This window comes from Pholis gunnellus (genome assembly GCF_910591455.1).
Source record: "Pholis gunnellus genome assembly, chromosome: 23".
NCBI classification, from domain to species: Eukaryota; Metazoa; Chordata; class Actinopteri; order Perciformes; family Pholidae; genus Pholis; species Pholis gunnellus.
In genome coordinates, this window is record NC_136550.1 from 11,442,680 (window position 1) to 11,467,627 (window position 24,948).

Here is a 24,948-nt window from a genome sequence, read left to right on the forward strand (position 1 = left end):
GATGAGTAATTGAGACAATGATCAGCAGTGATGGGGGGGGATGTGAAGCGCCAGAGGACAGAGGAGAGGAAGGGCGTCGCTCCGCCACCCTCGTTTCGAAAGGAAGAACAGGAGGGAGAGGCGGAGGAAGTGGAAAAACTTAATTAATGAAATAATACCGCAGTCAACCTCGATCAGACCGCACAGCGCCGGGGCTCGGCACACAGAGGGGGGAGGCAGCCGGGCAGGCCAGGGGGAGGAGTGTGTGTGTGTGTGTGTGTGTGTGTATCTAGTCAATAGAAAAGACCACAGAGTGGATGAGAATCTCTCTTTCGTGTTATTACCAAGGTCAGTGCTGGGCCAGGCCTCTATCGTCGCTGCCGAACGTAAAAGTGGAATCATAACGCGCATCGTTCATTCATTCAGGGGCTTAAACCCCCCCCCCCCCCGCCTAACATGCTCCGTGTCGACTGTGTCACCCGCCGTAGTGGACTATGCAAAGCGACTTCATTTGCATTAAGACGCAGCCCGGACCTCAATGTTTGCCATCCCACTCTATTCCTTCCCCCTCCTGCGGTGTGCTTCGCAGCCCTGGTTATATATTCCACACATGCTGAGTGACAGCCGGCCTCCCGCAGCAAAACACTTGCTCCTGTGTGAGTGATGCGGGTTTGTGTGCGCGCCGATGTTGTTATTTCCATCACGTCCTTCTGTCTACTTTGGGACACGACTCACATTTCGCTTTGCTCAAAAGTCACAAGAAGTGCTGTTCTACTGCCTGATTTCGAGAATCTCTGGTCGAAATGGGATTTTGACATCACATATGCATGCGTTCCAGGGTTTTGATGCAATGTGCGGTTTAAGGAAATGGAAATGGTTTTTTGGGGGGGCGGTTTAACCAGGGCTGCATTATCAAGCGGGCAAAGTGGGCAGCTTCCCCCGGGGCCCCGCAACTACGGGCCCTCAGAAATGAAAACATTGTTGAAGAATATCCACAGTAAATGACAGTGTCGAGAGACAAGTGGCTATAACCTCATTGTTGTCAGTGTCACTTAATCCTGAGGTCCGGTCTCTGTGAGGGTCCCGGTCGAGGCCGATTTGGGATTTTTAAATGAATGGAAGTTGATGCACATTGCTGTACGGTATTATTACACTGACACCAATAAAACAAAATCACATTTTGTTTTTCATTGTCAGAGACCTCACACTTTATAATGAATACATATAAAACATATTTGCATATCTACTTCAAACAGCTGCGTCCTTGTGTTCAGTTAATGTTTAATTTAGAATACTGACTGGAAATATAATTGAATGAAATATTTATTTATTTTTACCAGAAGGAAAAAAAACATTTTTCTATTTTTCCTGAAAAGGCACAACTTGGGGGCAAAATAAATTATAATTTAAATTTGTGTTTAATCAAGAAATTTCCGACACATTCTGACGCTCGGTTACTTTTTAACGCGCCGACCAAGACACTGCACTGCTGTCGCAGTACAAACGCAGGGCAAACACTCGGTGAGGGTTAGGAAAGAACAGCATGGGTGGGCGTAAAATAAGTATGTAAAAAAACACACAACATGTTCTAAGATAAGCAACACAACATAAGTACGGAAAAGACTTCACACACATCTCTAACGTGACTCCAAAGTCCTGTGTTTGTTTGACCCATCCGCCTCCCCTCCCTCTCTCTTTATATGACGTCATCGCACTCCCAGAGCATTGTCTCCGAGCGGCTAATAATGATCCGAATGGGTTTTCATTGCAGTTACTTGAAAGCCCAGTGTGTCTCATACAGAGGACGCCTTGTGCGTTGGAATCGGACGCCGAGGAGCGAGACAAAGTGTCAGTATTTGACAACATGGGACCGAGACAGGCTGGTTTAATATGTTTTACTTGAAGATGACAGGATATATAATACACAAGAGGAAGGAAGGGGGGGTCACCAGGGCTCCCAGGCAGATTAATGTCACTTGAAAAGTTATGAGGCTTCAGGTTTTTTTTTATGATAGGAGAGATTGAAGTAGTGGGATGTGTGGCCAAGCTATTACAACAGTCCACGCTCGCTACTGTAGCATACACACCTAAATTACACGCACATGCCTCGAGCTTGATGTGGGAACATCTTTCCCGGCGACAGCGACATTGAAAGAGAGCAAAGCTGGGAACGCGGCACGCGGCAAAAAGAGCAGATTAAACGACAAATGGAATGAATAAACAAGCAAACAAGGGCCAGGGAGGAACAAAGCTCTCTGACGTTACACGAGCAGTTTGGCGGCAACCCCGCTCGCCTCTGGCGTGTGACGGCGTGGTAGCCGCGTCACGAGTGTGTCAGGTTCGCGAACGCGATGATCACGAATGCAAATGCGACGTGAAAGACACAAAGTGGGTGTTTTTTCGGCTTTATCCTCGGGCACACTGGCGCTGCATGCTACGGCTGGAGTGGTTGGAGTGTGTGTGTGCATGTGTGTGTGTGTGTGTGTGTGTGCCCATCTGTGCAAATCAACCTAAAACCAATGTGTTGCTTCACAGCAGCTTTGCCTTTAAAATCCTCCTTTTAGTTCCACTTGTTTGGCTTTTGGACCCCGCTCTGCAAAGACTAAGTCTGTTACTCGGGTGGACTGGGAAGTGTGTGTGTGTGTGTGTGTGTGTGTGTGTGTGTGTGTGTGTGTGTGTGTGTGTGTGCGCGTGTGTGTGTGGTGGGGGGTACTTGGGGGTGGGATTTACAGTTGCCTTCCTATTTAAATGTGTAGTCGTCACTCTCCAGGGGCTCTATGAGCTCCATGTGCTCCATCATCTAGATGATGAAGAGCATATAACCTGATCCCCTCTCCCTGGAGGTTGAAGCTGAAGGATTCATTCCCCCCATTTCTCCTTCTCCCCACATCCTAGCATCCCGCCCCCCCCCCCCCCCCCCCCCACACTCAAAAAAATAAATAAAAAACTGGATCTCGCCATCGAAATTTCCTGTAACTAAAAGCATCTTCATAAATCTCCGATGGCGCTTTTATAACCTGGCTATGACGCATTAACGAAGCTATCACAAGCCATTACCTCGCTGCAGCGGCAGGCAGGGGAAAAGGCATTAAGTCGTGTACTGAAACAGAACGGGCATTATTTTAGCTGCCCCTCGAAAGAAAAAAAAAACACCCCACACCAGGCGAGTATTATTTTCACATTCCATCTCCAAATACACAACACACTACATTACGTCCAACATAGCGTGAGGTTTTCCAAACTTTGTGTTTCTGCACAGAGTGCAGCTTTCTTCTTTTCTATTGTTGCAGACAAAAGGCCCACTGTTGACTGGTGTTGTGGTAGCACTTGATCCACAACACAAGGACTACGCCAGTGCGTCTGTCTGCGCGTTTGGCGCCTCTGTTGCACGCGGTGACATGGCGGTATGCGTGTGGTTTGGAGAAAGTTGACGATGTGTTTGTCGCATGAGGTAACGCGAGAATGGGTCGAGATTTGTGCGGAGAAAGATTTGTTGGCTTGTTAAATATAGATAGCATCCACTTTTTCCCCTATTTATCATTGTGACTTATATAACAATATACGTGTTGTGCTTCGAGTGGAAAGAGCACGGAAATATATTACTTTGGTTACTATGGTTTCGGTTTAAAAAAATCGACTTTTTAATTTCGATATTTTTTTTCAACAGAAGAGAACATTTTTATCTGACCCATGCAATACTGAAAGGGTAAGATAAATCTAATTACTTTACTACCTAAAGTGCATGAACAAATTAAAGCCAAATTCCTGGCTGGCAACCAATTTGGCTGATTCCTGATGGGAACTCTTCATTTCCATTTCCATTTGCTTTCTGCAATAATGTGATTTAAAACGCACACAGGTATGACATTCGCTCGAGGGTGAACTCGTGTAAACGTAAACGCAGTAATGCGAGTCGTGCCTTTTTAAAACGGCTTCTTACAGGTTTGAGTGAGAGACGATGGGGACCTGGACAGGCCAACACCGGGAGCCACGCCATGGTCACAGGCTGAACGCACATGATGTGTCACATGCTGACCAAAAAGACACGCACACACACACGCACACACACACACTCAAAAAGAATCTCACGCAAGCCCCCAATTTCACACATGCCTCCACAGAGGACACCATTACCTCAAAACCTCGACATGTCACACACGCAACCAGCACGCACGCACCCAAACACACACACACACACACACACACACACACACACACACACACACACACACACACACACACACACACACACACACACACACACACCAAGGGAAAATGATCTCAGTGTCTTTGCTCCTCTGTGCCCGATGACATTTTAATTCTCAGCAGTTATTCTCTTTCCATCCATCCTGTTCTATTACGATCAAACCACCCTTCCTCTTTATTCCCTCTCTCTCTCTCTCTCTCTCTCTCTCTCCTCTTCCCCTCCCTCCCTCTGTCTCTCCGTCTTTCGATGTCCCGTGCGCTTGGAGGGTGGGCGACTCTGAATCACATCATATTAACCTCCAGCACCAAAACACGCACAGCAGCCTCCAACTCCCCCTCCCCTTCTTCTTCCTCCTCCTCCTCCTCCTCCTCTTCCTCACACCGCCCATCAGAGTTCCGAAAAAAAAGAGGAGGACTAGGGGTATGGAGCGCACCTGATCCCTACATCTGACACACACACACACACACACATGCACGCACACCGCTGAGAGGGAGACTGATTGCTTGTGACAGATCCGCTGCCATTTCATGCTTTAGTACGGAGGCAGTGAGTGAAAAAAGATATTGTTAGAGGTCTGAAAAATGCTGCGGTATTTTGTCACATTGTTGTTTTGGCTTTGACTAAATCCATCTCATCATTTTTTGAGACGACAATATACTGAAAATCCAGTTGGTATCGTCATGTCGTGTGTGTGTGCTTATATAGGAGACATCCCCCAGTTCATAACCTGGTTTGATGTACAGCGGGTTAATGATGGCTGCCGACTGCAACATTAACACAGTGTGTTCACTGTGTCCCTGCGCATCAATAAACAATCTGAGCAAAGCCCCCTAAAGCTGCTTATATAGTCCCTATAAGAGATATATCTATAGGGCTGAGAGGGGTCAGAGAGAGCGAGAGAGAGAAGGGGGGGGTGTGGGGGAGGGCGGGGTAGTCATCAGTAGGCATAGACACAGATGTAGATTCCTTCCCAGTCATTCTCACGTTAATTAAACGACCAGAACAGAAACAAATCCCGGAACGAGAAAATAATCCGCGGCGAGTGAATGTCAGCGCCGAAGCATAGACGCGCATAATGGCCCCAACAGAAAGAAAGAAAGAAAAGAGGGCGCCATTAAAAAGAGGCCCAGTGACTGGCTGGATGAAGCCTTGTGTAACGTCAGTAAAGTGCTCGCCATCTAGGACAGTCACGACCAATGTTCCTTACAACTGGGTCAACGTTCCCCGTCCCGGGGCAGCGAGGGCATTCTGTGTGTGTGTGTGTGTGTGTGTAGTGAGTATCTATGCGCTAACTTCCACAAACCTGCTGGAAACCGCTATCCCCGCAACCCCTGTCAAGTGCACCTCTGAGTGGACCTCCATGCATATTGAATGAATACTTCAATGACTACTTATCAATACTTAATGAATGCTTATCAGTGAATCCCTGAGTGACTTCTGCGGCACTGATTTTTTTCTTTGTTTTGTGAAAGCCTTTTCCTCCGCGTCTCGGTGGGTAACACAGCACCGACACCGGCCCAGCGGCCCGATGAGTTCACAGCCGCGTCAGAATGTCTGAATGTGGTATTATAGTCCAGCGCCGAGACTTTGCAGCAAGTCGCACAGAATGAGAAGCAAACGCTTGGGCGAGGAGCACACAGCGGCGGTCCTTCAGACCCCCTGCTGCGTGTCCTCCTCTGCTGGCGTCTGGTGGCATGTGTCCGTCTGAAGGTTTGCGTGAAGCCGTTCTGCATAATATCAGCCACTTGATTGGAGGCCTGGAGAAATGGGTCAGCGCCAGCCTCGTCGTTCCCTTCCCGCTGTCTCTCCTGCTCTTTGCTCATGTTTTTTTTTTTTTCCCAGCCTCTTTTATTCCCAAGTCGCTCCCAGAATAAAATCGAAACACCTCTGGTTGTCCACTCCTCCTTGCGGTTGCCTGGATCTGGGTTAAACCAGCGAAGTCCATCACTCACCTCCCTCTTTCCCCCTCCTTCCTTCCTTCCTTCCTAACAGCGAAACATTTGCCGTCTCCTGCCATCGCGATTGAGTCACGAGCACTTCTTGAACAGTCCTGTGGTGATGTTGATGAATGGAGATTTGTCATGTCGCTGAGCCGACTTCTGTGTCTCAACTGAAAACATGTCACAGTGAATTTCCACCATGCTTTGTGTCTTCCTTCTCCCTATAGCTTTCAGGGTGGACACACAAACACACACACACACACACACACACACACCTGTTGTATAAGAGGGGGTGAGACACGACACAGGTAACAGGATACCATATCATGACTAATAGTACAGGAAAGATTTCTCCCTCTCTTACATTAATGTTCTCATCATTCATCCTGGGGTTTTTTTGGGCCAGTAGGATGCCCTCAAAACCTTCCCCTCCACCAAATGTACACACACACACACACACACACCTGTGAGCACACAATCACTAAATAAAAGCCCTCAGTCTCACATTAGCCTGATTTACTGTCTCAATTTAAGCGTGCTTTCGGTGCAGCGAAGAGGAAAACGGGAGACAACTAACACCTAACTCGCAGTTCCTCGTCCTCCTGTCACTTTGTCATACTTTCATCACAGGGGAGGGAGGGAAGGGAGAAAAAAATAAAAAGCCGTCTGTTGCAGCGATTACTCTCTCCTCCAGTAGCTGTTGCTTCCCCCTCCTCTCCAACATTTCCTCTCTGCCTCTCCTTTCAATTATTGCCTTTCTGTTTCCAGCCTGCCTGCCGTCCCACTCTTTGTTGTGGGCTTCCTCTCAGGCAGAACCTAGCTGTGACATTGTCTGTCATTGCCGGATTACATTGGCAACTCGCCACAACACATGCCGACGACGCCGCGGAAGGCGACCCTTCGCCGAGCGTGCGTTCCGCTCCTCCACCGGGTTCAACACCCTTCGACGAGAACAACAGCTCACAAAACACTGTATGTAACTGAAGCCAAAACCTCCCTCTGGGACACTGAGCTGTCAGAAACAATGACGTAAGGGATTTTCAGGCAACTTTGTAGCTGATGGTGACTTTTAGACATTACAGGTGTTGCTGAGGAATTGGCATGATACTGTGTAGGGAGCGATGAGAATACTGTGCGGTTATTTTTGGAGTCATTTATTGGCTGACATGTTGGATCTTTCCATTCCTTTTACAATCAAAAGCAATCTCAGGATCCAGAGTTGAAATGTTAAGCCTGACAAAGAAGGAAAAACAACGTCCATCCAACAACTGGCTCCATTTTTATAAAAAGAAAAAGAAAAAAAAGCACCATCATGTTGAAACATCACAGGCCAAGTCATTTTGAGATTATACAAAACCTCCCTGAAGGACATGGCGGTCAAATGACACCGGGCCTATTTCTTGCTTTTTGGGTTTGATATCTGGGTTATGCTTCGTTTGGCAAAACAGAAAAAAAGGGGGGAGAGAAGTTGCTCGGCTGAAGGACAAACGTCTGGTAAAACAGGAAGCTGGGAACGATGCAGGGAGGAGGGAAGTGGGTCAACGGTCTGAAGGGAGGAACGTGACAGCGATCTGTGGCATGTAGCGGGAGAGGAAGAAAGCCAAAACAAGTGGGAAGATGGCGCCGGGGAGAGGGGAGGTGCTTCTAAATTAAGAAGAAGGGAAGCAGAAGGGTGTGAAGGAGGAGGAGGACGACGACGAGTGAGAGGTGGAAATGTGAGAGAAAGATGGGAGTCCATGGGCGGCTGGAGCCGTTGGAGAAAGCGGCCTCGTAAATGTCACTCCTTTCTGGGTGATATTAATGGCAAATGTCAAAGACCCAGAACTTACAGGAGGTTAGGCCTCCTTAATACACACAAACACATGTATGAGCGCTCTCACGCGGACTTTCTCCCCTCAGACAAAGCCCTTTGAAAGGAGGCAGTGAGGGAGTGGGCCTGCCGAGGAGCTGTACATCTTAAAGACTGTAATCACACATAACTGTCAGTCTAATTAAGGCTTTTAATGAACTCCACGAGAGCTCAGAAAGGACACAAAGTCGCTGGAACATGTGCGCGCTTGTTTGTGTGTGTGTGTGTGTGTGTGTGTGTGTGTGTGTGTGTGTGTGTGTGTGTGTGTGTGTGTGTGTGTGTGTGTGTGTGTGTGTGTGTGTGTGTGTGTGCGTGTGTGTGTGTGATAAATGATGCGCTCAAGGAAGAATGTGCGCATAAACGGCAACACAATCAAACATTTTAATGAGACTGAGTGCAGCTTTCAGGTCCACCGTCTAATAAACATGCATACCTGGGTCTCTCATCTCCTACTGCAACACACACACACACACACACACAGACACTGAACTAATTATTCCTGTCACACACTTTCTCCGGTGATAAAGCGTTAAAGCCCTGCCCACTGCAGAAGCGAGACCGAACCTATAGGAAAGACCTTTGAAACAATTGGATTTGCCATTAGGAAAAACTTTATTTAGGATTGTAGCTAAAGTGCTTCTCAACAGAGTGCTAATCTGCATTATACATCATTAAGCTCTTGGCGGCACTCTGTTGTTGGCCGGCCAGCTGTAGGAAAATAGATTGCACTGGAAGCCTGGAAAAATGTTAGGTCTTGATCTAGTGGCAGATAGAGAGCAATAACCACAATCAACTCTTGTTTGATTTTGGGTGTGCGAGCTAAATCGTGGATAACCGTGGCACAGGGTACGCGTTCTGTTGTGTTAACGGGTCTGCTTACCCAAATTATAGGAAAATATACATATTGTCTTACTTTTTCTAACACTAGTGCAGTGCCTGTTCTGTTTTATTTGTAATATAAACCCTGGCCACGAGATTCTAAGGGCCGGCTACAGCCAAACTCTACGGAAAATTACAAATCGGAAAAGTGACTTTTTTCCCCCAGCCTGGTTCAGAGAGGAGCAGATAAAAATCTAATTTGGACACAATTCAAAATGTCAGAAAATCACTATTTTGGGGCGTGTCTTATGTGGATGAATTGGTCTACGCGGACAAAATCCACGAAAAAAAAGAATTCTGTGACTCACGGTTCAAAAGTTACAGGCCGAAACGTAAAGGTCATTGTCATAGCGCCACCATCTGGCCAACTGCACCACATTTGACACTGCATGTCCTTGGGTCTCCTTGGCTGCTGCATGCAGGGACGATGTATTTTCGTAGGCCGAGCCGCAAGTTAGCATCGCACTGTTTTCCCTTCACAGAAAGCCATCGGGATTATCGCAAGAAAATAAGCTCTGTGACAAACAAACGCTTCTGGATCTTACACATTTTGTTCAGCAAGATCATCTTCACAAAAGAACACCACTTTTATGATTTTTCAAGATGTAAGTAAGAAGCTAATGTTAAGCGATAAACCAGCTATACAGCGGGTCACATGGACTCACGTCACCACCGCTAAGCTAAAGGTGGACTCGTGCTAGGCCTGATGACATCACGTTGTCTCATTTAGACACTTGTTCACGACCACCTTTTTCAAGACATGTACATCTTCAACACATACTATGTCATATTACCAAACGCTGACATCCTATTTCAGGCATCTAACCAAAAAAAACAACAATCAAAAGGCCCTTCGACTTCGAGACTAGGAACCATTTCTGTGTTTTAGGACTCAGTCCTGCAGCACAGTATACACCAAGTACGCATGAACGGGTCTCGATATAGGCGAAGGACACAAACCCACAGACACACAGAGATTCCTTTGCTTTAAGTGACTCACTTTAACTATCACTGCTATTGTTAATCTATTACTCTTTCTTTCCATGTCAGGGGCCACAAGGGGCCAACATCCATTGTAAGGCCCCAACTCATAGATCAAGAAACGCTGCAGACATAGAAAACAGTCTCTCTTTTCTTTCTCCCTCGAGTTTCCTTCTTTCACTGCATGCCATTCTTGCAACCAGCAGCTATGTCATAGACTGTAGACACTGCTTTTACATAAACACACACACACACACACACACACACACACAGAAGCACTTTAAACCTGGCTCACTTCGAGTGTTTAAATGCACCAGCCAAGACTGAGCTATAACACAGTCCTGACGAGCATGGAGGTCCTTCTAATGGATCAACACAGATCCAATTCAATGCTCCAGTGTGTGTGTGTATGGTTGCCTTCAATGTCCTTGAACCATGACTGCAATACTTGAATGCAGAGTGTGTGCTCTTCCCCTTGTGATGTATGCTTTAGTCTACACAGGCATGTGCGTTGTAGCAGAGAAATGTTTGACTAATCTTTACCAGTACGGCCCCCTTTCCTCTTCCTCACCACCATCACCACCATTATTCTTGTGTCCAAATGAGGGAACACACACACACACACACACACACACAAACACACACATATACATACACAAAACATGGGAGCAAGCCAGCCGAAATAATACATTTTGACATCTGTGCCTGCGCACTGCTCGGGGGAGAGATTGGAGAGAGAGAGAGAGAAAGTGGAAAGAAGAAGGGTTAGATATGAAGGGGAAGATGATGGACAGCAGAAAGCATAGGGCAATTATATACTGTTTGTGTGCGCTTGCGTTTGTAAGTGTGTGCCAGTGTATATATATATATTTCTATATGTGTGCAACAGCGAGGGAAAGAGAGTGATGACAGTTGTGTTTGTTTAGCTCCTCTGTGATTAAAGCAGCCTGCTAGAAGCTGTGTGCTTAGCTGTACGGCAGTCTGTCTGTTTTTATCGCGTGTTAGTGTGTGTATGCTTGTCTGCTTTTCAGAAATGTGGGTGTATTTGCTCTCCGCATGTGTCAGTCTGTCTTCAGTTTTGGAGTGTGTTTATGTGAACGTCTTCAATCTTATTTGCACGTCACGAGTCTCGGGGGGGGGGTTTGATGCGTGCGTGCGTTGCGGTCTGTCTGCATCTCCTCCTCCCCAAATGTGGGTTTTTTTTAACGTCTAATCGCTTCGCTTAAGTGAAATCATCCGCGGCTATCTGGCGCACGCGGGACTGGAAAAAGCTGTGTGTGCTCATTAAGGGTTTCTCACAGTGCTGCTGAAGGTTTGTTTAGCGTTCCCGCTTGCCTGATGTGGAGTTCATTTCATTTGACAGCTGAAAGATATCCGTCTGTCTCTCTCCGTCACCTCCGTTTTCAAGTTCAACGAGCTTTATTAGCCTGATAAGATCATCCTCACAGCGCCAAAGTAAACTACACAACGCCGAGTCTGTCAAGGTCGATCAAAACAGGTGTGGAAAGCCAAACTCTGCTGCAACAATGACTGTAAACGATACTGAAGTATATGTCACAAATACTTACGGATACGTGCTTGTTTAACCTCTTCCACTCCTTGTGGACACCAGCGTCCTTGGCCGACTTTACTTTCAGAGGCTGTAGAAATCTAAATAACGCTCCAACGTTTTTGGCGAGGGAAAAAAATATATATTCCCATAACCTCTCACCTCAAGATATCTGAATAGAAATGTTTTCTATGGGCACCCACCAGTCTCCCCGTTACAGATATGCCCACTTTATACTAATCCAATGCTCCTTTAGACAATGAACCACGCTGTTTTGCATTCAGCAGAAATGTGCTATTTTCACCTATTCTAAAAATGGTGTATTTTAATATTTCTGCATACTAGGGTCCCAGATCAGGCTTGGACTGGAATGCTACTCTTGTGGATCCAAATGAGCCCAATTGTATTCATGTGTGATGATGCTAGTCCTTGAGGTCACGGTATAAACGAGGTGTCGTGACCTCTAGGGTAATCACAGCCTCATGAAACTTTACAACCCAAAACTATCGACCTATGGCATTCAGAGGATGTATGGCTTTCCAAGGTATATAGACAATAATGCTTTTTTATTTTCTTTATTTCTTCTGCATGCATGTGATATTAGAGTGGAAGAGTCATTATTCTGCTCGACCTGAGAGCAAAACTGAACTGCATCTCTTCACCGCTCACTTCTTTTGTGCTGTCTTGGAGTTACGGCAGGGAACTGGGAGAGGACAGAGAGCAACTAAAAGAGTAATGAGTGTGCAGAGACAGAGAGAGAGACAGAGAGACAGACATGCAGAATGACAAAAGCAGAGAACAAAAAAAGAGAAAGAGCACCTGAGTGACACTTTTAACAGGGTCAAGTATGAGGTTCTATTGTAAAAACAGCTCAGGCTTATTCATATTTTAAACGTGGCACTAACAGCACACACACACACACACACACACACACAGCTCTTGTAAGATCACAAGCCCACAACTCTTACCTCTAAGGACTGCTAGCAGCTCTTTAAAGGCCTGGTAAAAAATAAAAAAAAGGTGCCGCAGCATGCCAAAACATGGCAGATGGGAGACATTTTCCTCTCGCAAGCTGACAAAATCTCACATAACAAGAACTGATTTGGTGGCGTAAGGATTGATATAAGTGTGATGTACTCTCGAAACTCGGGGAGCAAAAAGAGTGCACTTCAACGTCAATGTCTTCAATGAGGGGTACTTAGCTAAAAATATCACTTCCACGGGAGCACTCGGTGATGAAAAATAAAAAAGGTAGCACAAATCCCAGCAAATAGGCAGAATCCTGTTAGCATCTCATGTAACGGGGCAGCCCTAAATAAGCTATGACTAATTTGTCACCCGGTGTCATGTTTATGGGTTGAGCGACCGTTTTTCCTTCCCGAGCGCCGCCGCCAAAACTTCTTCGATTACTTTATCAGTAATCCGTTTAAAGCAGCGCGCTGCAAACGCTGTGAATCTGCCCCGCTCCTCTAATCTCCAATTCATCACACATTTCCTAATCACACTCCAAAAATAACAAACCTGGAATTACTTACTCTCTTCTGTCTGTACAGCGAGAGCCGAGCCAACTGCACGCCATCAAAGGGTTTATGACGCGCGTATAAATCACTAAAGACTAACAAACAACCCTGTTCACCTTGTTATATTGTGAAGTAAAAGTTTAAAAAAAATAGGAATTTATTCTTAATTAAAGCTTCAAATGATTTGAAATGGACCCGCGGTAATGTAATGGCGCTTTCTGGGGAAAGTCGAGGCTTGTGAAAACACTTCTTAAATCTTCGCAGGGACAAACCTGGACAAATAAAGGTTAAACCAATAAAACAGAGCGAGCATTCTCCATTAAACCTCGTCTTTCCCCCCCAGCCGGCTGCCTTCCAGAGGCAAATGACATCCGAGCTGTTGCTGCGGATGAGGTAAGACGCTATTTGCCACAACGGGGCCCTCTTCTCTCTCTCTCAGCGCCGCCGAAGAGAGCAACCGAGCGAGGCTGGAGGTGCCAATGAATTAGTTCACTGTTTTCACTCATTATACCCAACTGACTGCCTCACTTTTTCTCTGTCTTTATTTACACCCTTTTCTTCATCTCCGACTTCTCTGGCACCACACACACACACACACACACACACACACACACACACACACAGCCAACAAAGCCCCCGCTCATAATGAGGGCATGGCGGTGTCTGAGTGTGTGCTATTCTTTGTGTACTTAGTGTGTGTGTGTGTGTGTTTGTGTGGAGGGAGGGGGGATTATGGCAGCTCCAAAGCTGTGAATAGGGGCCAGGCTGGGCCTCGGCCCTGGCTGAATTAATTACTCTAATTAGCTTCTTAATTGCATATATTAAACCAGTGGTTAGCGGGGCTGGAGCTGTGGTTGGGGCCTGGGTCTACAGCTGGAGACGGGGGTGGGCACAGGAGGACAAAAGGGTACACACGCACACATGCATAGACACACACACACACACACACACACACGCACACATGCATAGACACACACACACACACCAACTCCACCTTCCCCCACCCACTTGAGGTAGTCTCAAGTGGAGAAACGAGACCAAGCGCTCCTCTCCATGATGAGGGTATTCAATTATCCAACCCCCCCCCCCCCTCCTCCGTCATCAATATATAATAAGCGTATGTAGCGGAGGCAGATTTGTGGTACTAATATGGACTATATGCCCCTCCCCCTCTGTCCCCATCCCCCAGAGGGAACAGTAAGGATTAATATTAGACCTACAGGGACTACTTGAAGCGGTCTTCATCTCAAACTCTCTACTGTATCACTTACTCAGCGCTCCACTCCGCCGCCGTGACATTCAAGATGCCAAACCCTGCTGCTGATTTGCGAGCGTGGAGCCTCGCCCCGTCTGGCCCCGCAGCACGTCACACGGACTTACAGGGGCCGTGACAACATCAGAACCATTAGTTCCGCCGCTCGTTCCACTTCCCAGCCCTTTTCTGTTTTTTTTTCTTAGTTGGCTCAAGCGTTTTTTGCGCATTCTAAGCGATTATGAAAACCATTGGCTCTCCGGAGCAACATGCATCAAATTAAGCTTTTTTGGCTTGAGTTGACCCTAGAGTATAAATAAGCCAGGCCGAGGACTAGAGAAAGAGATCCTCCAGCCAATAAAAGGTGGAGGGTGAGTGTGGGGAGGGGAAGAATTTGGGCTCCGACGGTGAGAGGCCGGGGTGGGGGGTGGAGGAAAATTACAGAAAATGCCTTGTTGTATTTGTGAAATGCACCCAAAGTATCTCACAACAATGAAGATTAGTCGAGAACAAGTAAACAGCCAGTCCGCTAATGATTCTCTCTTCAATAAACAAGTGGAGCACACACACACACACACACACACACACGCACACACACACAAACAGCACGCACGTGCACGGGCGCAGAGTGATAATGATGTTCTTTGTGGAGTTTTTGGGGTAATTAGGGCCCGCTTAAATGGTGGTTAAAAAGGATTTGCAGCCGATTGTTTGTCCTCGTGTCTTTGAGCCGTGGGCCCTCTTGCTCCACTGAGTGTCGACACTGTCTTCTTCATCGGTCTCCTCACAGCAGTCGCACAGAAATCCTCTTTCATCAGCCCGTCCAAAGACGACCCCTTCCTCCGCTTCTGCACGCTGACATTATTCCAGCTCGTCCGTTTCCCCTGTAATTTACTTTTCTTCCTCTCCGTCTCCGTCTTCTTCTACTGAACAGCTGCCAGGTTCAATTCGAAATCCAAGCGCACCATAATCTCCCTCACACATGGCAAAGATCACGCCTTCAACTTACAGACAAACCCATGTAAAGCACCAGCAGTGTGCCTCTTGAAGGAATAGCTCAACAGTGTTTGTTTCTTTCTAAAGGTTAGAGGAGAAGATTTATATAAATGTATTGTCTGTCAGGATGCTAGCTGTGTGCCCCCGTCATTAAGCTAAGCTAGGCTAAACACCGCTTAACTCCAGCTAGCTTCTCACCTCACTTTCAGGAAAAAGGAAGTACAGATGCATCGTGTAAATGTTGCATTTCGCATCGTTTCCACTCTTGATGCTAAGCTAGGCTAACCATGCCCTTAGTTCCACTCTCGGACTAAAAGAAAATATATTATTTCCTAAAATGTCGAAGCATTTCAGGAGGACAGACGGTTCATCCAGAGACATTCAAACACAAAGTGTGTCTGTGTGTACGGCTACGCATCTGCCTGTGTGAATGTTTTCATTGTGTTGATCAGAGGTCGTGTTTGCGTGAACCGGGACACTAAATCAAAGCTATATTAGCGGGCTAATGTGTTCTCCTGATGGGCAGAGGTCAGCAGAGAGGTGCGCTTGTTTTTTGAGCTCCCCCATGTCTGATTGCCGGGTAACACGTCCTTCTGCAAAAGGTTGCTCAACAGAAGGCAGCAGCACAATGATGCCTTTGTCTGTCAAGCTGCGACGGGGAACGAGAAAAGTTGGTGTATCCGTCTGTGTGTGTGTGTGTGAGACAGACAGATAGTGTAGGGAGGTTAAATGGATCATACAATGTAAACCAGGCCCAATCCAATTAGGGAGGGATTCTTGTTGTCTGACCTTTAACAGAAGAGACGTATTCACACTCACTCACGCAATCAACCCCCACCAAACCAAACTACACACACACACACACACACACTCCACAGTCAGCCTTCCACAAAAAACAGACGGACACACAAACATGGCGTCCGCGCAAGTGCACGCCAACACCCACGAACGTACCCTCCCGCCTGCCCGCACGGACGCACAGAGAGCCTCCGACCGACATCACACGCACAGCCAATCCCACAGACAGTAGCGCCGCTCTGATTGCTGACCTAAATCGGCCGGGCGATCTGTCACTTTCTCTTACTCACACTCAACACACATCTTCTTTTCTTCATCTTTTCCCTCCCCTTTCTTTTCTCCCTCTGTCTGATTTTTTTTTTTTTCTTCGCCCTTGCCCAAATATCCCTCGCTCTCTCCCGGTGTCAGTTTACATCAGCTCCCTCCCGTCCCTCCCTCCTCTCCCCCAATTATCTTTGCCACAAAAAAACCTTGTTTTTGTCATTTGTGTCCCACGACATAGGTGTCAACACACAGCATGCTGCAGGTTGACAGTGCTCTTGCGGCGGTGTGTGTGTGTGTGTGCTCTATTGAAGCACGTGTTCATACTGTCACGCATATAATGAAGTTACATATGAAACAGCACAGTGCAGCTCGGGGCACTCTCATCAGCGAAACCACTTGAGTTGACTATTGTACTTTTAAATAGAGTCATCTTTTCTACTATCCACTCGCTCTCATCCATTGAGAGATGCAGATACACTTCATCTCTAGACGGGGAATTCGTTGGGTCCGTTGCACCACACCCCATGCCGGCCTATTCTACTCCATTTTCCACTTTTTTTTTTTAAAAGGCAATTTTTCACACATGAGAGTTTAACTGAGGCGGTTCGCCCCGAGAATTCGATGTGTTTAGTGCGGTGTGAAAAATGTGTTGCCGGCTAGAGAGGCAGTCCCATGTCCACCTCGAAAAAAATAGTTGTCAGCGGGGGGGGGCGGCTTGGAGCGAACTCGAGGCGTGTCCCTCGAGGGCCACAACGCGTGTGAAAGCCTTAACGCGCCTGAAGTTGAAAATATGTGGAACACAATTTTACTTGTGTGTCACCACACGTGCAGTTAAGACTCGTGGTGGTCAGAAGAGAAGGAAAAAAGGTAAAAAGCGTTTGGCAGAGACTTTGCAGTTCAACCTGAGGTGAGAGAAACACGTTTGTCAGGATTACAAGTGGACAGCTCTAAGTACAGGTGTGAATGCACCGGGACTCTGAGATCACATCAACCACACCACATTCGTGGGTGGGCTGTGCTTCATATAATAATAATAATAATAAAACTTCATTTCTATAGTGCCTTTTAAAACCGCAGTTACTTAGTGCTTCACTCAAGATTTAAAAGAACATCATTCACGGAAAATGCAACAAAAACAGGAAGTGGTGAGACATAGAGAGATAAGACAAAGCATTAAAACATTTTTGAAAAGATATTTTGCATCCGTACAGGTGGGTTTTTAGAAGCTTTTCAAACTGAGGCACTGACTCAGCTGATCTGACACTGAGGGGGAGTTTTTTCTACAGCATTGGAGCTATAATGTAAAAACATGGCCCCCTAAGCCTCAAATTGAATTTTCTATGTGTGGGGTTTCAGGTTTCTTCTCAATGACGAGCCTATTAAAAAAGCAAACGTGCACCATTAACAAGCAGCCGCCCTACTATGGGCTGGGAGGGTTTGTCACCTTCCTTGACAGAGTCTCAATATTCTTTATGTGTAAACCATTTTACTACCCCAAAATCACTGCGCTGTTATTCTGGAAGCAACACCAACGAAAGAAAAGAAATGCTGTACATGTTGCAGTATTACTTGGATTCATTTAGACGCCACAGAGACACCTTTCAGCTGTGACCAGCATTACGAGTGTGAAATAACTTCAGTGACTTTTTTCCCGGCGAGTGCTCAAAAACGTTTACGCGTCTTAATGGGCACCAAACCATTTAACACCATTAAATTAATGAGAGAGAAGTTAGTATTACTTTATGTTTAATGAGATGTCTGACCACTTTCCCAACGCGCATTCAAAGTGTTTCTCTTTATCTCTGACAGAAGTAGAGATGGGATATATAGTGCTCCACGAGCGTTTAGTATTCAGTGGGATTATTCTGCATTAAACAGCCCCTACCCTCGCGCTCTAAGCCCCTCGCCGTGGTCATCTCGTTTCTACCTCCTTCGCCCTCCTCCCTGCAGCTTCCTCTCCCCTCCCCCGTGTCTCTGGTTGCTTTACAGCCTGGCAGGGGGCTCAAATCTGAGGGCTTAAACTTGATCAAATATTCAGCAGATATAGATTCCTCACAGTCCGTGGATCCCCCCCCCCCCCCCCCCCTCCGCCCAGCTGCTTTCCACCGCTCCTTGAATCTCTCACTTTGACTCACTGCAGTCGCAAAGTTGTGTGCCCGCTCAGTCACAAACACACACACACACTCGCACGCAGACAGCCACGCACGTATGCACATGGGGAATCATATAACGCGGAGCGGCGGCGAGGTGCAGCTCATTTAGGCTGCAGTGCAGTGTTTCTCTCCGCTTCCTCTCCTCCATTGTCTCTTGTCTCTCCTCTATTTCACTCTCCGTTTCACTAATGTTCCCCATCTTTCTCTCCCTTCATCTGCCTCTCACTCTCTCGCTCTCTCTGCCCTCCCTCCCTCTCCCCCATCTGGATTCTGTGTCATTTATTTCAGCTTAACCCTGATAAATAAACCAGTGAGTACCTCTGCATTATTGAACACTTCGACATTGCTGTATGTACGCGCTGCGCCGGCCCCGCGCTGTCCAACAATTAGACCACAGACACACACACACACACACACACACACACACACGTAGCCCCACCCTGTCCAAAGTTGCACACAGAGACCCTGATCAAAAGTTGCCATTAAAGACTCATAACAGACTCAAGATGGATATGAATATACACACACAGAATGAGACAGAAGGGGGGAGTCAAAGAAGAGGAAAACAATACCAAGTCAACGAGAGAGAAAATTATTTAGCAGAAAAGACCCCATTGTATACAGACACACAAACACACTCACACACGCACCAATAACTTTCCCCCAAAAAACTCTTACATTTACCCAAAGACCTACACATGCAAACTTGCACAAACACACAAACTTATTTTTCTAGGTGCGCAGGCCCCAGTCAGCTCTTCTATTATTCATATTAGCGGGAGGGCTTGTTTATCTTCTGCTATTGTGCGACGGCAAGCACCGGGCTCTCCGCAAAGCCCCAGGGGCCCTGCTCCCTAAACACACCGCTGGGAGTCATTCATGTGTGCACACAAACACAAAATACCTTCGTGTCCACCCTACATACGTGCACACGCTGGCCGCGTAGTCGCACAAAAAACAAACGCACCATTTCAAACCGCGATCCACGCACACACACACACACACGCTGCCATCTGCCTGACAACAACACTGCAGTCCCACGACGACTGACCCGTTCACTGCAACCAATCTTTGTATGTGTGTGCGCTATTTTCAGACTATTTTTGTGTTTACAACCACAAGCCTGCTTGTGCGCCAATGTGTGTGTGAGACTGCATATATTTATGAGAAAGCCTCTGTGTACGGCGATGTGAGCATGCATATGTTAGTGTGAGCACCAAGGAAGATTAGTGGCGTGTGTGTGTGTGCACGTGTGTGTGTGTGTGTGTGTGAAAGAGAGAGAGGTCACTCCCATATGAGGTCATATGTATGTTGACTGTGAGCCTGCAATCATTCCCTGCTGGTGTGCCCGTTGGTGTGTGTTCAAACATATATGAGCGCGTGTGTCCCTCTGACAGTCGCAGCAGCAGCCGCCGTGATTGAAAGTGTCCGTGTTGTTTCAGTGTCACCCTGCAGATGAGAAGCCGGGTCTGTGCGTGTCAACTGACACTCGCATCCCATTCCCATAAACCGAGCACACACACACACACACACACACACACACACACACACACACACACACACACACACACACACACACACACACACACACACACACACCACAAGAGACCTGTCCCTGTCTTCTTTAATCTGTCTTTCTTACTTCTGCCTTCCCCCCCCCCCCCCTTTTTTTTTGCAATTTGGGGGAACTGACCCTTTACAAATCTGCTGATCCTGGACCAGTTTCAACAACAACTCCTCCATTCTCCCCATGAGTAGCTGTCCTTTAAGTTGCAGATCAGCTGCATGGAGACGCAGTTCTAATTAAGAAAACATGTCATTAAGACCACACTGATTGTGAATGTGTGTGTGTGTGTGTGTGTGTGTGTGCTTGTGCATGCATGCAAGCAGTGTGTGTTTCACAAGGCCCTGGCGCCTGCTTTCAAAGGATTCATTAAAAGCAGTGAAAGGCTTGATCTGAGGTTTTGGGCTGATGTACTGAGCGTGTGTGTGTGTGTGTGTGTGTGTGTGTGTGTGCGGTGGGATTTGAATGGTGAAAGAAAGGAGGAGAGAGGAGAAACTAAAAGGGTGGAAGAGACTGAGGGTAGACAGAATAACCAGTCGGAGAGCGAGAGTGAGAGAGAGAGAGTTGGGGGGGGGCGGGGCGGGAGAGTGTGACAGAGAAATGGGTTTACATAAACTCTGACCTCAGCGTTATGAATGAAAACATCAATCAACGAGTAGAACTAATCAATTTCCCCACTCTTTCGCTCCTCTCCGCGGGACGCAGAAGTAAAGAATTACATTTAATGGGATTCGAGTAATCTGATTACAAAACAGTGGCATGTGTGATGCATTAGTTTCTGCAAAAACAAAAGGAAACTTTGGATTTCTTTTCCCCGGACCGCTTGCACGATTTCCTCTCGAAAGTGATCAAACGGTGCCACGTGTTGATGGCGTCGACACAAATTGGGAGTGAAACCCTAGAGCGGCTTCAAGTATCGTTCACCACGCATCCCGGTAGCCGACCGCGGAGGAAACAGATTACCCAGTGGACTTTAAGCAAGTTACCGGTGATCTGTAATGGGTTTAACTTTGAAATTAACCTCCACTGCCCTTTTTTCCCCCCTCCTGCTGTTCCGCCATCCAACCGCCACAGAGTCACCACAAGCACTCTTTCCGCGTGTGCCGCCATGGTCTGCTGCAGCGTGCAAATTAAATCACGCTATAGGTTAATTAAAACACGATTTCCCTGAGGCCTGCGCACACATCGGTGCCCTCGCACACATGCACAAACACATACATTCACTGTAACTGAATTCAGGGGACAAGCCAGTCCACCGTGAGTTCAGCATGCACGAGATCTCCCCTCTATTAAGCCACTGCAGCCATGTGGCTCCAAATGAGCAGCAGATTATCAATTATCTCGCAGCCTCATTAAGTACGCAGAAGCTCTGGTGAGAGAACTGCATGCAATTCTTCATTACCAGCGCAGACACGCTGCACACGAGCTATCTGCCGACGTTATCAATAAGTTATCAGCACCAAATGCTCCCTGTGATCAGCTACTCCAGCGTCTCCTCACCTGTCCCACTCTCCCTCTCTTCAAATGTGTGAGTACACTTGTGTGTGTGTGTGTGTGTGTGTGACCTTGCGTTGCAGCCACCATCGATCGGGGCTGGAGCTGTCAATCGATCAGTCTGGTCTGTGTGTGAAGATAAAGGTGTTTCTATCTCTGGACACTCCAGTTGCCGGGTGGCAGCACAGAAGGGAGGTGTGCAAAATAGAGGCTGTGGGCCACATTTGGCACATTTCCGTGTGTCTGAGGAGGGTTTTTATGACTGTTTTTACTTTACTGCAATGTCATTAAATTCAAGTTTAAGACAGATGTTGAAAAAGAAACAAAAACTGATGGAAGTTCTCCAGTTTGCACTGGCTTTGGGCACGATGAGCAGTGCTGCATGACAGATTTGAACCCTGGTCACTTTTGATTTCTTACTGAATGCAAAAGTTGGAAACACACTGGGGCGGTCCCTTAAAGCAACAGAGCGTTGCTGATTTATTTACTGTTCTTTATTGAAGTTAACTTTATCCTTTTAGTGCTCCTATTGGCCTTCGCAAGATTTCACCACGCCCCCCCAAAAAACCAACCAATCAGAGTGGAGAAGTCTCTAACGTAGCTCTCAATCACTGCTTGTGAACTCCGATCAAAATATGACTCAAGATTCTGTCATTGTGTTGCCTATTTCGCGCCTCAGATGTTTTCAGGAACATGTTAGCGTGCTGTTTAGCTGTAAAATAAAAATAAAAAAAGTTTGTGACCCGGCTGCCATGTTGAAAAACTAAGCACCGCGCCACCGGTTTTACAGCTAAACGGTAAAACATGTTTCTGAAAACATTTGAGGCGAGATAAACGTAATGCGGTGACGGAATCTTGATTCACATTGATGCCTGGATAGTTCGACCAGAGTTCACGAGCAGCGATTATCAGCTGCTTCACAGACTTCTCGGCTCTGATTGGTTGTTTTTCTTGGGACGCCTTTGGAATCTTGCAAACTCCTTTAGGAGCACTAAAAGGAGGCGGAGGAACTTGGTTTTTACACATATTATCCGTCTCGTGTACTACTGTCAGGATATAGTGACAGTCGGAGTAAATATGATAAAAAGTAGTTTTCACTAAAGTTACCAGCTGCAGCTTTAAGTCCATACGCAATGAATTTAACTCTGAGACGTAACGCAACACGGCTGCAACTCAAGAAAAGTGAGACTTTTTGTGAAATATTATACACATGAGAGCATAACGAGCTTTGAAAGAGACAGTATAACAGAACACCAATGCCATAAAATGCACTGATATCTGATGTCTATATGATGAATATCCACATTAGCACACCATAAAGCAACTTGAGGTAAGTACTCGCACACTGGGATAATGTCCCAACACTGACATAAAGACACACTAAAGCCCGATCTTTTAACATGTGTTCTTGCACATAAAAAGATTTTAAAAACGACTGGATAGTTTAATTTAGCCATTAGTGTGTCAGTTTTATGAATCCTGTAAGAGCAGCCATATTTGATGTGGCTGTTCAACATCTGTCAGTCATTGAATCGGGTATCAGCAGGTATCAGATTGCATTAATTTCCCTCCCTACTTAGCGGAACAAAATTCCTGTATCATTGGGTCCCTGGGCGCACATGCAGGGCATCGACACACACACACACACACACACACACACACACACACACACACACACACACACACACACACACACCTTACTGCATGCATATCTCACCTGCTCTAATCTAATCTAAGAGAAATACTTATATGTTGATAATGATGCAGGAGAGATATGCACAGTGCCTCACCTCTCTCCACAAACACGGCGGGTATGAGGACCGATAGCGGGGAAAAAAACGAGCGCACCTGAAACCGGCGAACAAATATAGAACACAAAGAGGCACGAGGGACATAACAGACTTCCAGAGATCTTATATTCTCTTTGTCTCTTTCCGTCTCTCCATCTCTGTCCCAGCTTCCTGCTCCTCTTGGCTCGACTCTCCTTCCAACGATTTTAGGGTTGTTGTTGTTTTGGGGGGGGGGGGGGGGGTGTTCTACCCGCAGATGAAAAGTAGAGAAAAGAGCATTTGCACACCTGAGTGAATAGAGCTTGCAGGTGCGTGGGAGGAGAGCTATGGGACTCAAGCAGGGTCTCTCTCTCTCTCTCTTTGTCTATGATGCTCACTCGCTCTCACTCCTGGGGTGCTTTTTTTTATTTTTTACAGTGCTTGTGTTTGTATTGGAAACTTGTGGGCGTGCGAGAGTGTGTGTATGCACGCACATTGAGTGTGTGTTTTTGTGTGCATTGCTCCAATTGTGAGGGCTGAACGCTCTTGGCTCTGGTGCTGTATTTAAAAACAAACCCACAGGTTTCGGTTGACGCGACCTTTGCTCGCAGATCGCTCCGTCCGATACAAGCGCTTGGCTCTGGCTCGCCGCGATGACCTCATCGGGTCTTCGCGAGGCCATAAGTCCAAACAAACCAAAACAAAACTGCGCTTCTCCATTTGCGGTCACCGCAAGGCTGGCAGTAACAATAAACAGGCCCGAGGCCGGCACAGCATCAGAGCAGGACAAAGCAATGACAGACACACACACACACACACACACACACACACAGAAACGACGCTGAAGAACAAATGCAACCATACTTCACTAAACACAAAATCCCACACAAGTTGCATTGAAGGACACATCCAGGGACACGCAGCAAAAAATGAACAATAGAACTTTTTGTTTTCTTTCTGCTGGAAAAGAGACCTGAAGTATGTTTAAGGTCAAACAAGTGAAATGAATGAAAGCTTTTTTAAATCCAAAATAAGACCCTAAAATCTCCTCATTTTTTGCAGTGTAAGTCCTGTACCGTGTCCACCCGCGGGCCGGATCACACATAAGTCTCAAACCAAATTACTCTAAACACACCCGCCCAATCCTCACCATCATCATCACTGGAATAAACAAACACATCGAGACATAATCAGAAATCAGCCATGCAATCATAACAACTCCCCCCCCACACACACACACACACACACACACACACACTCTCCGCCCCCTAATCTCCGGTTCGGCTCCCTCGACTCACCGATGATGAAGTAGTCGTGCATGCTCTTGAACTCGTGGCCCCAGAGGTTGGGCGAGAACTCCTGGAACTTGATGGTGAAGCGACGCTCGCGGGTGGGCTCGTCGCAGGTCAGCACGATGTTGGGCGGGCCGGTCACCTCGCAGCGGTCCGCCTGCTCCCGCAACGACACCAGGTAGAGCTTGTAGAACTCGTACTCGGGCGTGGACCTGGCCGTGTCCAGCGGGGGGCAGATGAGGTCCAGCCGTTCCCCGATCTGAGGGTACAGAACGTAGCCCTTATCGTCCCTGAACCTGGAAGAAGGGAAGAGGAAGAGAAAGATTCATTACAGCCTTTTGCTTCCTGCAGTAGAGACCGGCTCAGAGACACCTGTCCTTGCTGCTGAATGAGCAACAGATGGGTCCTTCAACGCTCTTATTTCTCCTACTTCTTTCTTATTTCCTCTCCTTCACTGGGAAC

The 24,948-nt window shown here is 46.9% G+C and overlaps 1 protein-coding gene across 1 annotated transcript in view; it reads right to left on the minus strand.

The window, feature by feature from the left end:
• Positions 1-24,948, minus strand: part of efnb3b (ephrin-B3b) — a 73,234-nt gene that overhangs the window by 11,651 nt on the left and 36,635 nt on the right. The window contains exon 2 of the mRNA XM_079184292.1: positions 24,493-24,782. Coding sequence (XP_079040418.1) covers positions 24,493-24,782 — 290 coding nt within the window. The remainder of the gene's footprint in view (positions 1-24,492; positions 24,783-24,948) is intronic.